This window comes from Prinia subflava, chromosome 5 (genome assembly GCF_021018805.1).
Source record: "Prinia subflava isolate CZ2003 ecotype Zambia chromosome 5, Cam_Psub_1.2, whole genome shotgun sequence".
In the NCBI taxonomy this organism is placed as follows: domain Eukaryota; kingdom Metazoa; phylum Chordata; class Aves; order Passeriformes; family Cisticolidae; genus Prinia; species Prinia subflava.
This window is the reverse complement of record NC_086251.1, coordinates 36,594,471-36,611,023: the sequence shown is the minus strand read 5'-3', so window position 1 is coordinate 36,611,023 and position 16,553 is coordinate 36,594,471. Positions and strand designations below refer to the sequence as shown.

At 38.8% G+C, this 16,553-nt stretch overlaps 1 protein-coding gene across 8 annotated transcripts in view; it reads left to right on the top strand.

The window, feature by feature from the left end:
- Positions 1 to 16,553, top strand: part of HECTD1 (HECT domain E3 ubiquitin protein ligase 1) — a 61,605-nt gene that overhangs the window by 11,424 nt on the left and 33,628 nt on the right. For 5 of the 8 annotated variants that reach the window (XM_063398865.1, XM_063398861.1, XM_063398864.1 and 2 more), the window contains exons 3-13: positions 5,975 to 6,209; positions 7,174 to 7,401; positions 9,921 to 10,202; positions 10,484 to 10,772; positions 11,096 to 11,172; positions 11,259 to 11,357; positions 11,676 to 11,790; positions 12,347 to 12,521; positions 13,880 to 14,018; positions 14,210 to 14,380; positions 15,440 to 15,662. In XM_063398865.1, coding sequence (XP_063254935.1) covers positions 5,975 to 6,209; positions 7,174 to 7,401; positions 9,921 to 10,202; positions 10,484 to 10,772; positions 11,096 to 11,172; positions 11,259 to 11,357; positions 11,676 to 11,790; positions 12,347 to 12,521; positions 13,880 to 14,018; positions 14,210 to 14,380; positions 15,440 to 15,662 — 2,033 coding nt within the window. The remainder of the gene's footprint in view (positions 1 to 5,974; positions 6,210 to 7,173; positions 7,402 to 9,920; positions 10,203 to 10,483; positions 10,773 to 11,095; positions 11,173 to 11,258; positions 11,358 to 11,675; positions 11,791 to 12,346; positions 12,522 to 13,879; positions 14,019 to 14,209; positions 14,381 to 15,439; positions 15,663 to 16,553) is intronic. The other 3 variants (XM_063398867.1, XM_063398863.1, XM_063398862.1) reach the window with 1 other exon arrangement.

Sequence of the window (16,553 nt, the reverse complement as noted above, 5' to 3'; positions counted from 1 at the left end):
CCTTGATGTGTGTTGATGCTTGCAGTAACTGCAGGTTTATGGGTGTATTTTTCTCTTGGAAATCAAAAGCATTTGTCAGTAGGTGGAAGTGCACTGAAAGCTGATCATTGCTTGCTATCCTGTCATGTCAGTTCATTCAGTGCTGTGTCTCTGACCTCAGTTTCCCTTCTGTCCCAGGAAGTTTTCACAGGCTTGTTTTTCCCATATAGACTGTTTTCTAAAGGTGAGTCCAATGTTCAGCCTTTGTGTGTGTTATGGACACTCCTGGAATGCTTTGTTTTACTACCTGTCAAAATACATTTTAGTTCTGAGCATAGCCTTAGTTTGAACAGCAATAAGGTCTTTATTACTAAAGGGCTCTAATCTTCCTCAGCCAATATTTGAAGCAGTTTTAGGTCATTTTGATCCGTTTTGGCCTGCCTAAGAAAGCCAGTAAGGATTTACCTTGGAATTATGGTGTAATAGTGATGCATACATAACATGATTTGTCTGATTCACTCTTTGGTTCCTGCTGGTGTTGACTGCATTTGCTTACTTGGTGTTCATTAAAAAGAGGGTCTGGTCCTGAGAAGGTGCCGTGCTTGGCTTGTTTGCTAGCATTGCTTCTAGGTAAGCAGTGGATTTCTCTTCCCTCTGCTGCTTTTGCTTATACTTTACTGCCTTTACTTACCATTGGATTGAATGAAGACTCAAGGGCTGCTCTGAAAACCCATTTTCACAATTTTGAGCCATTAAGACCATCCACTGAATAAAGGCAACACTTTGGTCAAATGCCTGCATAGAGAAATCCCCAGTGGAGCTGTCTGAACAGAAGGGAGAGGTGTACTTGGGGCATTTGCTGTATGTCTCTGATGGTGTTGCACCCCATCTCTACCCCTTAGTTAGTTCTTTATCTGGCACTACTCACACAGGCTCATTCTTCTCCTTTGGACGATGCAGAGCCGATGCTCATCGTTTGAACCAGAGGAGACGCATGTCATCGCTTAGTGCGCATTTGGGGATTAAAGGGTGATCACTGTAAAGCTGACCTGTGTCCTTTTGTTTGTATGCAGTTATTGATAGAAAAGCTAGCTACAGCTAACCAAAGTCCTTCGAAATGACAGCTAGGCAATTTTATGCTGTAATTGTTTCGCCAGCTGTTTGAGAAGATCAAGGCTGGAGCACCAGGGATGTGTTCATATATCCTTCTTGCCTGCTATCACAGGCTGAACCCTTGATCTAGACTGTGTGTGAATGACAGAACTGGTACTTCTGGTCTCTTGCTTTCAGGAACTTTACATGCTGATAGGGTCTTCAACAAGGAAGCTTCAACAAGCCAAAAGAATCTGAATTTATCTGTATGGTTTGTGTGTGCTTATGAGTGTAATCTGTGTATCTCTGGATATGTCTGGAGAGGAGACTCCACAACCTTTCTGTTTGTAATTGCCAAGTCACTCTCCATGACTCCATGAAAAGCTGATGTAGTCCCAAGTTACTGGAAAAGGAAATATTGCACCTATCTATGAAGGGTAGAAAGGAGGACCCTGGGAAGTACTGCCCTGTCAGCCTCACCTCTGTGCCTGGGAAGGTCATGGAACAGCTCCTCCTAGAAGCTGTGCTAAGGCACATGGGGGATGGGGAGGTGATTAGAGAGAGCCAGTATGACTTCACCCAGGGCAAGCCCTGCCTGACCAACCCTGTGGCCTTCTGTGATGGGGTGACTCTATCAGTGAACAGGGGAAGGGCTGCAGGTATCATTTATCTGGACTTCTGTAAAACCTTTGACAAGCTTCCTCCTAACATCATTCTCTAAATTGGAGGGAGAAGGATTTGCTGGGTGAGCTGATAGATGGATTAGAAATTGGTTGAATGGTCACATCCAGAGGGTAGTGGTCAATAGCTCAGAGTCCTGATGGACATCAGTGACAAGCGGTGTCCCTCAGCAATCTGTTTTGGGACCAGTGTTATTTAATATCTCCATTAATGACATAGACAAGAGATTGAGTGCACCCTGAGCAAGTTTGCAGATGATACCAAGCTGAAGGGTGGGATACCCTCCAGGGGGATGAAAAAGGTTGAGAAGGGGGCACATTGGATTCTCATGAGGTTTAACAAGGCCAAGGTCTGGTGCTGCACCTGGGTTGGGGCAATCCCCTGCATCAGCCCAGGCTGGGGATGAGCAGATGGGAGCAGCCCTGCCCAGAAGGACCTGGGGGTGCTGCTGGGTGAGAGGCTGGACATGACCCAGCCATGGGCACTGCCAGCCCAGAGAGACAAACGTGTCCTGGGCTGCATCCAAACCCCATGGGCAGCAGGGCCAGGGAGGGGATTCTGCCCCTCTGCTCTGCTCTGCTGAGACCCCACCTGCAGGGCTGCACCCAGCTCTGGGTGCCAGCACAGCAAGGCCAGGGACCGGCTGCAGGGACTCCAGAGGAGGACTATGAAGATTAGAGGGATGGAGCACCTCTCCTGTGAGGAAAGGCTGAGAAAATTGATATTGTTCAGCCTTTCTGAAGGACTTCTCTTCAGGGGAAGAGAAGGCTTTGGACTGACCTAGTTAGGGCCATCTAGTAGCTGAAGGGAGCCTACAAGAAAGCTGTAAAGGGACTTTTCACATGAACGTGTGGTGACAGGACAAGGTTACTGTAGTGGATTGACCCTGGCTGGATGCCAGGCACCCACCGAGCCCCCTGTGTTGTTCCCCTCTGCAGTGGCAGGAGAGAGACAATATAATGAATGGTTCATGGTTGAGATAAGGTGTGGAAGAGAGATCACTCATTAAATACTGTCATTGGAAAACCAAAGTTGAATTTGGGATATTAACTTCATTTATTACTAACTAACAAAATCAAAGCAGAATAATGAGAAGTAAAATAAATCTTAAAAGCACCTTCTCCCCTACCCTTTCTTCCTTCTCAATGTCTACTTCCTCTCCACCACTAGTGCAGGGAGATGGGGAGTGGGGATTATGGTCAGTTCATCACTCATTGTTCCTCCTGCTGCTCTGGAAGAGGAGTCCTTCCCCTGCTCCAGTGGGGTTCCTCCCATAGGTGAGAGTCCTCCAGAAGCTTCTTCAACGTGGTGCATCCCATGGGCAGCAGTTCTCCACAGATTGCTGCAATGTGGGTCACTCTTCCATGGGGTGCAAGTCCTTCAGGCACAGTCTGCTCCAGCATGGGTTTCCCCTGGGTTTGCAACCTTCTCTTGGGCATCCATCTGTTCCAGTTTGGGTCTCCTCCATGGGCTCCAGGCAGGAGGTCCCATCCCTGTGGTCCTCCATGGGCTGCAGAGGAATCTCAGCTCCAGCACTTCCTGCCCCTTCTCCACATTGGTGTCTGCAGAGCTGTTCCTCTCACATGTTCTCACCTCATTCTCCTCTGGCCACAGAGGTGCTACCACTGTTCCTGATTGACTCAGCCTTGGTGAGCAGTAAGTCTGTCCTGGAGCCACCTGGCATTGGCTCTGCTGGACATGGAGGAAGCTTCTGGCAGCTCCTCACAGAAGCCACCCTTGTAGCTCCCTCTGCTACCAAAACCTGGTCACACAAACCCAATAGAACTGCCCAGGGAAGCTGTGGATGCCCCATCCTTGGAAGTGTTCAAGGCAAGGGTGGGTTGAGCTCTGAGCAACTTGGGTCTAGTGGAAAGTGTCCCTGCCCATGGTGGGAAGGTTGGAGCTGAATGACCTTTAAGGCCCCTTTCAACCCAGACCATTCTGTGAGTCCGTAATGAAGCGTGGTTTTCTTATGGACAAGTGGAAATCATTCCTCTAAATCAGAAAACAAATGTACTGACAGCAAGTGGAGATTTTTCTGTACTTGCTGATTGAAAAAGTGGTCTCTGATTAGTGTAACTAGAACTCCTGGCAGAAAGGTCATTTAAAAAACCCCTCGACTGTTGAGTTGTGCTGGAGAGCTGTGCTTTTATATGGACAGCATTGCTGATACAGTGCACTGGCATTTGTGTACTGACAAAAAAGTTCAATATAAATGATATGCCCTTAGTAACTTAGTATTTTACTGTGTCTGCTGGGTAATTGCCTCCTAGGTGTTTTAAGAATAGGAATTTTAATTTTGAAAATTTCCTATTAAAAAAAAGCTTCGTTTCTTTTGTGTTGTGTTTCTTTATAAGCAGTTAAATCATAGGAACAAAAGTAGGTTTTAGGTTTGCTAAGTATGGCTTTTAACTTTCTGCAGCTGTGTGGCCATCTAAGAAAAATGGTGTACTACTCTTGCTAGTATTGAAATAGACAGTGGAGCTCCCTGCCTTCCACTTGGTAATATGTGTGTGGGTTTGGTTGGTTTGGGGCTTTTTAAGATTTGTGTTTATTGGATTTTTTTTCTTGCAATATTGTTTGAACAACATTGTTCATAGCAATGTTTTAGTGATCTGCCTGGTGTTGCATAAAATTCAATATAAAAGGCCAACACCAAAACCCTTGAATGCATTGTCCACTTTAAATTTTATGTACTGAAATGCTTCTTGTGTCAGCATATGGTGGTCATCTATGAGTACAAATTTCAGACCTTTTTTCTCCCCCAATGGATAATGTCTAAATTACAAATTTACTGTATAAACCCGTCTTAAAGACGTAGAGTTAAATAACAAATATCTTAAGAACGACAGACAGTATAGGCTGGATAGGCCAGTATAAGTTTTACATATGTGATTGAGCTTTATTGAAGCTTCACTTATTAATTTGTCCTTAAGTATTGTTGGGTAATGTATTTATTTGTCAGGCAGTATTAGTAGCTACTTCATAAAACATGGTAAGATCTGGAAGGAAACTATTAGCATTTTGCTGTCCCAGGATTTGGTGTTTTTGTGTGAGTCACTGCATACCAGATGGGATACTGAATGACCTCTGAGTCTTCAGAATGATTCATCAACAAGTACTTCACCTGTCTTCCAGACTAAAAAACATGTTATTCTTTCTTCTTTGGATTTAGAAAAGTTTTGGGCCATCTTTTGAATATCAAAACCTACTTGAGGGAAAAGTTGCCACATTTGTTTCTTGTAGATTTAGTCTGGTCTCCTACATCTAGGGTTGAGGTATTCAGCTATTTTGACTGCTGTCACAACATATATCCCCTTCACTTAATTTCCCACTGTCACCTTGGAAGTCTTTTACCACACTGGTGAGCCATCATAATTCTTAGTTATGCTAAATTTGCTACTGGAAAGTAAATTGACTTAAAATATAGCTCCATTTCTTAGAACTTTTAATCCAAATCAGTCTTATCCACAGCTGTTCTAATAATAAAAAGTATTATTTCAGTTTATATTCTGTAATGTCAGAGGAATAGAAGGAGAGGACCATTGCAGCTTACTTTTTTTGTTTTAAAGTTTTGAGGATGTTCTTCACCATTCTTGCTTATGGAATGAGGCTAACAGTAAAGAGGAGAGCCAGAGGCTACTGAGACATGGATATGGAGAGAAAATGCAATAGACACAATCTGTGTTAATCAGATATGTTCTCAGTGTGATTAAGGGGAAAAAATGAGGCAGGGGCTAGGAGGGGAGACTGAAATAGGATAAAAAGACAAGGGAAATAACAGACGGAAGAAAGACCACTCAAAATCAAATTGTGATTAAACCCAAAATTATTAGTCTTTGTGTATAAAATTTTATGATTAAGTAGCTGTTAATCATCATGAACCTTGAAGCACTGTTAAGAAAACATGCATTCTGTTGGGTGATGTGAGGTTAATTCATAGAAAAATCCCAACAAGGTAAGTTTTTCCCCCGTATGACTAGTAAAATTTCAAGAGTGTCTTTTTCTGCTGGCTTCTTAGTGCAACATCTCTTCAGATTACCTATTTGGATTTTCATGTCTGTGTGAGTTGCAGCATTCTAAGTGAATTTTCTGAACCAACTATAAACTAGTTGAGCAAATGATGTGTGTGTGGAAAGCATTAATGTGGAAGTCTATGAAATTGCTTAATGTACAGAAGTATGCACAATATAGTAATGTGTTGTGTTTTTTTTGCCTGCAGATGCCCTCCTCGAACTTTTTTGCCAGCACTGTGCAAAATTTTTCTTGATGAAAGTGCTCCAGACAATGTGCTGGAAGTAACAGCTCGTGCCATAACCTATTACCTGGATGTGTCGGCTGAATGCACCCGTAGGATTGTGGGAGTGGATGGAGCCATCAAAGCACTTTGTAATCGTTTAGTAGTTGTTGAACTTAACAACAGAACAAGCAGAGATTTGGCTGAGCAATGTGTGAAGGTAAGTATGCTTAAGAACCTCTTGTTTTTAAGGAGTTAGATAATTTGCTATTTCTGAAGAGCATCTTAATATTCCAATCCTACTTTTTTTTATTAAAATGTGATGCAGAAACATAGACTATGACAAAAATGTACATGTTGACACTGCTGCTTATCCTGTCAGTCTGGTGCTCTTTCAGCTTGATATTCTTTTAAAATAGTATAGAAAAGGAAACAAAAAAAATTAGAATAAATATTTAAATATTTATTCTATTTATAAAGTTTATAAATATTTATTTAAATAAATAGAAAAATATTATCCTGTTTATCTTGTATGACTAGAATGCTAATAGAATGCCAAGGGCTATTTTTATGCTGATAAAGAAATTAAGAATTGCTCCAGATACAGATAAATTACCTGGTGTAAACAAATTGTCTGCTGCCTCTTCAATAGCACTAGATATAGCTCCCCTGCACCCTTGTGAAGTTTTCAGAGAAATTTAGAAGATGCTTACAATCTCTCATTTAAAGAGTAACTCATGGCCATGTAGTAGCATATAGCTGGAGTTCTTGATTACCATGGCATCAGAATTTGTGCATGTATTTCCTATTTACTATTTCCAGTCAATTCAGAAGTGCATCACTGGGGTAACAGTGCTCTTACAAGTTTCAGAACACTCAGTTGTGTGTTTCTCCCAGGTTGTGAGATTATTATCTCTCTTCATGAACACCTGTTATAACCATGCCTTTGGGGGATGTTCTTGTATTGGCTCCCATATTTTTGAAGAAAGCTGTAACTAGTAACTAGTAGAGTACTGGAGACTTTGGCCCCTTCTGGATGTTCAGTAAGAGAGGGTGTTTTTCTTTTTTCCTGTTGTTTCAATTTCTTAACCAGTTCTGTAGATGGATATAAGTATCTGACTATGGATATAAATAACTGACTTTTTGTGTGTACTTCATTCAAATTGAATTTCTTTTTGGCATAGGTGTTAGAATTAATCTGTACCCGTGAGTCAGGAGCTGTGTTTGAAGCTGGAGGGTTGAACTGTGTTCTGACATTCATTCGTGACAGTGGACACCTTGTTCATAAAGATACTTTGCATTCAGCTATGGCTGTAGTATCCAGACTCTGTGGCAAAATGGAGCCTCAGGATTCTTCATTAGAGATCTGTGTGGAATCACTGTCTAGTTTATTAAAACATGAAGACCATCAGGTAATGTAATAGTTGGTTCAATGTGCCATGAATTTAACTTTCAGTATGTTTAATAAAGGAGTGACTAGGTAATTTAATAAAGCCTCCCTAACTGTATGTTTAATAGAAAGTGTTATATTTGGGTATTATGATAGTTTCCTTTATAGTTGTAATGATAAGAGAATAAAAACAACTGCTTAGTGTTTGGCTCCAAGTGCTGGCATTTGAATATAGTCTTGTTAAACCTCTGAAAACTGTATTGAAAAAATATGCTGTAACTTCTTTTTTTTTTTGCATTTTGAGGCAGTTTCTGAAGTAATTATTGTTCTATGACTGTACCTCAATCACTTTAAAACTGAGCATAACTAAGAGGCAAAAATGAATTTGGTTTGTGTTTCTTTTGCCAGATTAAGAGAACCAATAAAAACATCCATAGTCAATGCTAAAGTATTACACTGGAAGCCAGCTTAAATGATACTAGTAAAAATGCTGCTCCACTTCTTTATTGCAGGTTTACTAACTTGAGATGAAGTAGTCCTTGTAAAATCTAGAAATTGAATCCCAGAGCAATTATCTTTCTGCTAGTAGAATCCTTTTGTGTTTGCCTTACTAATGCTCTGGAATAGCCATTTAACCAAAATCTTGCTGCAGCCTGGCCAGGCTTCTTGTCCATACTCAGAAATGAGTCCCCATTTCATTCTGACCTCTGTCCTCATTCCTTTCTCTATATGCACAGATCCAGCCTCCAGTCTGGTTTATTAAGCACAGCACATTTGGGAAACTAAATCTTTCTGCCTGTGAGATAAATTTTTAAAAATATATTTTACATCTTTAAAATTCTCAGGGGGCTGTCATACACACCCATTTCATAACAAGCTATCATGTTTCTTAGCCATTAAATATTTTTATTAGTACACTAATCATCTGAGACAAGGTAATGAAATTCAGACCATTAAGTCTGTAGTGTTTTAACTGTTTCCCAATTTATAAGGTGTTAGAGAAAAGCAGTTGCTGGGGCTGTTGAAGATGCAAATGAGAGTTCAAATTAACTGAATTGTTCAGCAGTTAAGCTAAAAGATAAGCATGCTTAAGTTGGGACCCAGTTGATAGAAAATAAATCTGCGATGGTATCCTTGAATAATATAACATGCATTAAATAAGCCTCAGGATTGCAGTGGGTGTTGTATGTGTGTTATGGATTTGTCCAGTAATGTCCCTTTTCAGGTTTGTTGCTTCCTACCTTGTCCTTTTACAGTGTTGGGTTTGGTCTCCTTTTGTGCGGGCTGCCAGTTAGTAACACCACTTGATGGATGAGTTCAGACCAGATCCATGAGCCCCCAAAAGCAGTTCATCTATAATGTTTAGTTTTTAACCTTTGTGTTACACTTGCAAGTTGGGAGAAGAAATGTAAATACTTTCCAAGCACTCTTTTGCTTTGTAAACTGATGCCACTTATGCAGTGTGTTAAATAAGTGAGATTTCTTGTGTATTTCTGACAGCTGTTAAGGTCAAGATCTATGGAGTATTTGCAAAGTATATAAAGATTGGCAGAATTGTTTATCTGTGTTGTCAAAGAACTGGAGCAAAATGCCAGAGGACAGAAACAGTGACCATTATACATTAAAAAAAAAATCCAGTGCAAAAGAGTACTGATAATATTTGGCATGTAAAGACCATACCAGAAGCCTGCAAACTTAATGGAGATTTAAGATTTTTGTCTTCTTGAAGTCTGGCTAATACCCTAATTTTCTTCTGTGTGTTGATCAGTAACTCTATTGAAGTCCTTGGTCTTGATAGCACAGTTGTTTTGAAAATGTACTGCTGAGTTGAGAGTTTAGGGAGTAAGAACTGTAGTGATTCAGAGTTTGGTTAGAAAATAGGTATGGGGGGTGTGGTTCTACTATTTCTTGACATCAGTCTGGTTTGCTACTGCACATCTTTAAAGGCAAATGTGCCTGAAGCAAGTTATCTTGACAGGCCAGTGCAAAACCTCCTGATCTGAAAGAATGAGACACTTGTAGTGTATAGATAGATGTTAAAGGCAAAACCTTCCTTTGTTTTCAGTATTGACATGAAAAGGATTTGGATCCTTTCCTGGGCCGTTGGCCAGCAGTATTTTTTGCTGGATTGTTAAGAGGATAATCAGTAAGCCTTGTTTCCACAGTGTCACTGGGGGTTTTAGTGTGCAGTTGGTTGGTTGGATTTTTTCCTCCCTTTAGTGACAAACCTAAATTGGGAAGTTTGTATTTTATTGTCACAAAAATCTCTATGTCCCTGTGTCAGGTGCTCAGTGGATAATCAGAGTTATCTAAGAGTAAAATCTGCTTTTCCCAGTTTGTTCTATTTTTAGGCTTGGTCCAATTGAAAACTTTCTTGTGCTTAAGGGAAATATGTAGACCTTTAAATGTAACTTGAACAATCAAGCTTCATGGCAAAATCAAGTTCTTGTATGTGTCCTGTAGTCTCGTGGATATCCCCTTAGCATCTTCTCATCTGAAGTAAAAGATATTTTATCGGTTTTTCTTGCACATCTTTCGTAGGTTTCAGATGGAGCTTTGAGATGCTTTGCTTCATTAGCTGACAGATTCACACGGCGTGGAGTTGACCCAGCCCCCTTAGCTAAACATGGATTAACTGAGGAGTTGTTATCTCGCATGGCAGCTGCTGGTGGGACAGTCTCAGGACCATCTTCAGCTTGCAAACCTGGACGGAGTAGCACTGGAGCACCATCTACAGCTGCAGACTCTAAATTAAGTAATCAGGTGTCAACCATTGTAAGCCTGTTGTCAACCCTGTGTAGAGGCTCTCCAGTAGTAACACATGTAAGAAATCCTTTTATGCTACAACTTTTTGTTTTCGTGGGGCTTTTCCCTTTGTATACTTTCAGTATATGCAAGATTTATATTGCTATTTTATAGATAGAGATACATATATGTATTTATAGATCTTATCTTTTTATAGATATATATACACACACACATATGTGCACATACATGTACATGTAAGTTATTTTTAAAGAGGGAAAAAGGGAAACATTTCATATGGAAACGAAACCCAATTCTGATAGTATTTTCTAAAGCCCTGTATATTTTTTATTGTTCAGACTTTTAATTATTTCCAGGATCTTCTAAGATCTGAACTTCCAGATTCTATAGAAAGTGCGTTGCAGGGTGATGAGAGATGTGTGCTGGATACCATGCGGTTAGTAGATCTTCTTTTGGTGCTACTGTTTGAAGGCAGAAAAGCCCTGCCAAAATCCAGTGCTGGATCTACAGGCAGAATCCCAGGGCTGCGGAGACTGGATAGCTCTGGGGAGCGTTCTCATCGGCAGCTGATAGACTGCATCCGCAGTAAAGACACTGATGCACTGATAGATGCAATTGACACAGGAGGTAAGAAAGTACTCTGGAAAAGAAAATGCCACGCTTGCTTTATCTTGGATTTTTGTAATCTGGGGTGTCATAACAAATGCTGAGGTAGTTCATTGAAAATCATTATATATGAGTTCACTTACTTTGTTAAATACATAACAGGTCTTGTTAGTAATCATATCTATGCCACCTTTTTTTAATTGCAATTAAGAGCATAAATACTTCTCCAGAATTATTGAGGATGCTTAATTTTTTTAAGACTGACTTTTTATTTCAAGAATACTGTTGAACTTTAGTTTGTAGTTGTGGGAACTTTAACTATTATATTTAATTTTATCTTTCAGCTTTTGAAGTAAATTTTATGGATGATGTAGGACAAACTCTTTTAAACTGGGCCTCAGCTTTTGGAACTCAGGAAATGGTAAATTAGATTTATGGATCTTTAAGAAGTTGCATTATTTATGTAAAGGAAGATAAAAACCCGTTTTCCTTTTTCTTGTCTAACAGGTAGAATTCCTTTGTGAAAGGGGTGCTGATGTTAACAGAGGTCAGAGGTCATCCTCATTACATTACGCAGCATGTTTTGGAAGACCTCAGGTAGCAAAGGTATGATTTAAACTGACCCTTAAAAAGCATTACCTGCTGACTTTTCATCATGGTCTGTTCAAAATGTCTTCAATGCAGTATGCTGAACACATGCACTGTCAAATATTTATATAATCTTTACAGTATTTATCAAAACACAGATTTTTCATTATAGGGCAGTACTGAATAAAAGTAGTTTATATTAGCTCTACAGGTATAAAAAGCACAGAATACTTACAAGTGTGAGAATACTGGAGGAGTGATAGATGAAAAGCATATCTGCTATTTTGGAAGAAGAAATCCTAATTTTTTTTCATACATAAAAATATTTATTCTCAGACTCTCTTACGACATGGTGCAAATCCTGATTTGAGAGATGAAGATGGGAAAACTCCTCTGGACAAAGCTCGGGAAAGGGGACACAGTGAAGTAGTAGCTATTCTTCAGTCTCCAGGTGAGTGCAATATTTAAGTCCATAACACTTCCTATAGTAGAAATGCTGATATAAATTAATTTATGCAGTTATTAGAATTTTACTCAATTAAGATTATTAAAAAAATAAATTAAAAAAATAAATACCTTCCTTAATCCCTAAAGTATGTATAAAAAATTTAGAATCATAAGGTGTTGTTAAGTGAGGGGAAATTTCAAAGAAATAACTGAGTGAGCATGAGCAGTGCCAGTTGTTCTGCTCTTCAGCTGTGGGATCAGGCTAGACTGGGATTTTGTTGTGGATTCAGAGCACGTCAGCCTTGGTAACTTCTCTGGTATTTCTTTCTGAATGGGAACTGCACTTGCCCTGTTCCTGAGAATTCTGGTGCCACAGGGGGTACTTGCTATTAAATACTTTTATTCAAGAAGTCATGCATGTGTAAATTTTATATTTTTAGGAATGCATGTTCATGTTGAGGTACTTGGATGTTAGTAAAGAAAATTCAGATGTTTTGAAGGGGATTTTGTTTGGTTTGTTGACTTTTGCAATTGAATGTATTGGGGAAAAAATTTTCCAGGGGATTGGATGTGTCCTGTCAACAAAGGGGATGAGAAGAAAAAGAAAGATGCAAACAAGGATGAGGAGGAATGTAATGAACCCAAAGGAGATCCAGAAATGGCACCCATATACTTGAAAAGACTATTGCCTGTGTTTGCACAAACATTTCAGCAAACTATGTTACCTTCAATAAGGTAATATCATGAGAGACAATTTCTTAATACTTGCTTAAAAAGCCAAAGTAAATCTCAATGTTTAAGTAATGCTAGTGACAATATATGTTTGAATAGAAATGGTTGTTTGGAAAGTGTTGCAAGAGTGATTTTTACTTAGCATTTTAAGCAGCATTTTTTCCTTTCTGGTGAAGTGATGTGTTGGAAAAAATCTGGTTAGTCATGGGAGAGCAGAGCATATTCTTGACTGTAGCAGCATGATGAAACAATGCTGTGTTCTTATAGTCTGTTGTGTATGCTGTGCATCAGGGTTTGGTTACAGCTGTTTGTAGCCACTGTAATGAAGGTTGCAGTTTAGTAGAGGAAGTCTAATAAAATAATATCAAGATGCATTCATTGGAAAATCAGCAAGACTAGAAAAAGATATTTTAGAAGGTTTTAGAAGGCTTACTTAACAGTGCGTTAACTGGAGAAGATGCTCCTTGTAATTCTGTTGAATTGCAAAATGTAGTGTAATTTATTACTTAAAAGGGAATACTGTCCATGGCAAAATGGTTGTGATGAGTTGCATCTGATCATAACCTCTTAGCCTTTTATACTACAAATGTGACATTTATTCCAATCTCATATTTATGTTCCTAGTGTTTACAGGTACTTTGGGTGAAAATGCAAGATAAGAAAGGCCTCTAGCAGAGATAGACTCCACGTGAGCTGATGATAGAAAGCTTAAACTAGGTCATTTAAAATAAAAGAAATAAGAAACTATGTTAACAGTCTATGCAGGATTAATTATTGTTGCAGATTGTGCAAAGAAGTAGTTGGCTTTCTACTTGAAAGTTATCTTTATGAATCAGAAAAATTGTGTTTTTGGAAATCAGTCAAAAGAATTCATCTATAACCCTACAGGAGTGATTTGCTTTTAGATTAATTTTGGTTCTTAGTGTGGAGGGCTAGATGATTTAATCGTATGTTTAGAGTGAGAAGTTATAGGGATGTCAAAACATGGGAAATATATGACTAAAAGGAAGGGCTGAATACCTCTGAGGGTGACAAAGTGTGCAGAAGGCAATTGCCAGCACCAGAAGTGGATAAAGACAGGACATAGAATAGGAAAGGGTTGAGGAGTAAAGTATATGGTAGACTGATAGTGCTGTAGAATCAAAAAAATCAAGCGATGCATTATTTTTAAAGATAATCTAGGACTTAATAACAATAAGTTATTTTACTGATAACAAGAACTGAAATAGGTTAAATTTCTTGTGTTTTGAAAACATGCATTAACAGAGTACAAAAGAAGTCTTGTCTTGAACCTTTTTGTTGCTTTGATTATTGCTTGCTTTATCACTGTAAGAACTTTTTTTTCTTATAATCTTTTCAAGGAAAGCAAGTCTTGCGCTCATTAGAAAAATGATACATTTTTGTTCTGAGGCACTGCTGAAAGAGGTTTGTGACTCTGATGCTGGCCACAACCTGCCCACAATACTGGTTGAGATCACAGCTACAGTGCTTGATCAAGAGGTAGGAGAAATGAAAATGTTACCCTTTATGAAACTGGTACAAAAAAGGGAGTTATACTCATTAATTCCATGTATTTGTTAATAACTAACTCTAAAACTTTTACAGTGTCCATCTGTGACCATATGTGCATTTCAGCGTGTAAAGTAACAAGATCTCCTTTGTTATTTTCTTTTCATCCCAATGTACTACAGGATGATGATGATGGCCATTTGTTAGCCTTGCAAATCATAAGGGATTTAGTGGATAAAGGTGGTGATCTTTTTCTAGACCAACTGGCTAGACTTGGTGTAATTAGTAAAGTGTCAACTTTGGCGGGGCCATCGTCTGATGATGAAAATGAGGAGGAGTCTAAACCTGAGAAGGTAAGCGTATGGAATTCATTTATTTGCTTCATTTTGTTTCTGTAAAACTGACAATTCTAATAAAATGTTCATGGTTACAAAAATGGCCAGGGCAAGGGAGTTAGGATATTAAATTAATGCTTATTTTATACCACTTGTTTTAGTTGTTTTCTTTTCTACTTTGATTTTCTGTTAGGATGTTATCTGATGAGTTTTCCTATTCATACTTCCTTGTGGTCAAGTTGTTGGGTGCTTGATTTTGCCTAGTGTTTGGAAAGTGACTGGCAGACAAAATGGCCTTCCTAAAGTATTTGTATCAGAAGTGTATCTCTTTTGATGTTCATGCATTAAATAATTCCAGATGTTTTAGAGGTTGATATTAAATATATTAAAAAGAAAATAATCTTCTGCTTAATGAAAACCATAAGTGCATATTGAAGTTATTTATGAATTTCCAAGTCTTATTGCCAGTCAGATGAACTGAATGGATAACAGACTTCTTGTTACGAATTCAATTAAACTTATAGCTAAATCTTAAGTGTGTAGTTACACCTTTTTGCTGTGGAGTTTGAGTTGTCTGAGGTTTCTTGGGGGGGATGCTGATTTTGTTTTTTAGTGGTTAGATATTAAAAGTCATATGGACATGGTCCTAGATAACCAGTCAAACATGGCCCTGCCTGAGCAGGGCTTTGGACTAGATGGCTTCCAGAGGTTTCTTCCAGCCTCAGTCATTTTGTGATTCATTTCTCACAATTCAAGTTTTGAACAGAGGTGGATGTTGCAGGCAGTAGGCTGTTGTTATTGTTGAGTAGATAAAGCTGTATGTGAAAGGAAGCTTTTGAGATGTACCTTACTCTTTTAAAGAATACTTCTAAGGATATATTTTACAGGCAGTAGTATAGTTCCTACACTTTTGGTTTGAATAATTCTCTCCTAAAGAGAGAGAATCTTTTCCTTTTAAAAATGTCTGTGTTTTTTTGCATGTTGGGGTTTTTTTGTTTGTTTGGATTTTTTTCCCTTTTTTTAAATGGATTGGAGATTTTTTTGTTCTTGTGATTGCTTAATACAATGTTATTACAGGAGGATGAGCCACAGGAGGATGCTAAAGAGCTGCAGCAGGGTAAACCGTACCACTGGAGAGACTGGTCAATCATTAGGGGAAGGGACTGCCTGTATATCTGGAGTGATGCTGCAGCCCTGGAGCTGTCGAATGGTAGCAATGGATGGTTCAGATTTATCTTGGATGGAAAGCTGGCCACAATGTATTCCAGTGGGAGCCCTGAAGGAGGATCCGATAGCTCAGGTAGGCTTTTTGCATTTCAAGTCCAGGTTAAGTTTGGAGACTGTTACATTTGTTTATATAATTTGATTTGAGCTATTTTGTTTTGCAGGAATTGGCTTACTAAATAGTAAAGGATGTAAACAGGTGGAAGGTGGTCAGTTAATTGTGATGCATTTTATCAGATAGCATGTGGCCATAACTTGACTTCCTTGGTGAATTGTGTTAAGTAAACATCTTGCCAGTAAAAGCATATTAACTTTTTGGTTTGATTCTTCTCCATGCGTACCTAATTTTTCACCCCAGTCATTAAAAGCACTTTGTAGTGGCCATCCCAGGAAAAGCAGGTTGAAATGGTGATTTGTTGTTTGCTTCTAGCTAGCAGAATGAATTTGCATGTGTTTGAAGACAAAGTAATGGAAAGTTTCTCATTGAGACTGGGAAACAAATTACAGCGTCTTAATTGTTTGTTGGAGAGAGGATAAGGGAACAGACCTTATGCACTGGCAATGCACAGGTGGTTCTGATTTTCTGTACAGAATACATGACTTGTTCTGGATGCAGAAACAACCCTCCTTTTAATGTTTCATCTTTTTTGCAGCAGTTCATGCATTTATGAACCTGCAGACATAAAATGCTTTGCAATATTACTATGTTTTTGATGAGCCATTGAGTGAAATAACAGAACATATTATGATTCAGGATGGAAATGAAGTGCTTATGACTTCATGCATCAAGTTTGGGGCAAGAAGACAAAATGCAATATAGTGTTTCTGATTATAATGCAGCTGGAAACCACTTAGAGATTTATTGAATTTTTGGTCAGAAATGTATTTTTGCATTTTTTAATAAGGTTAATGCCTTAAAAGGTAAACAAGTCCTGTGTGGAGATACTTGTTTACCATACAATACAAT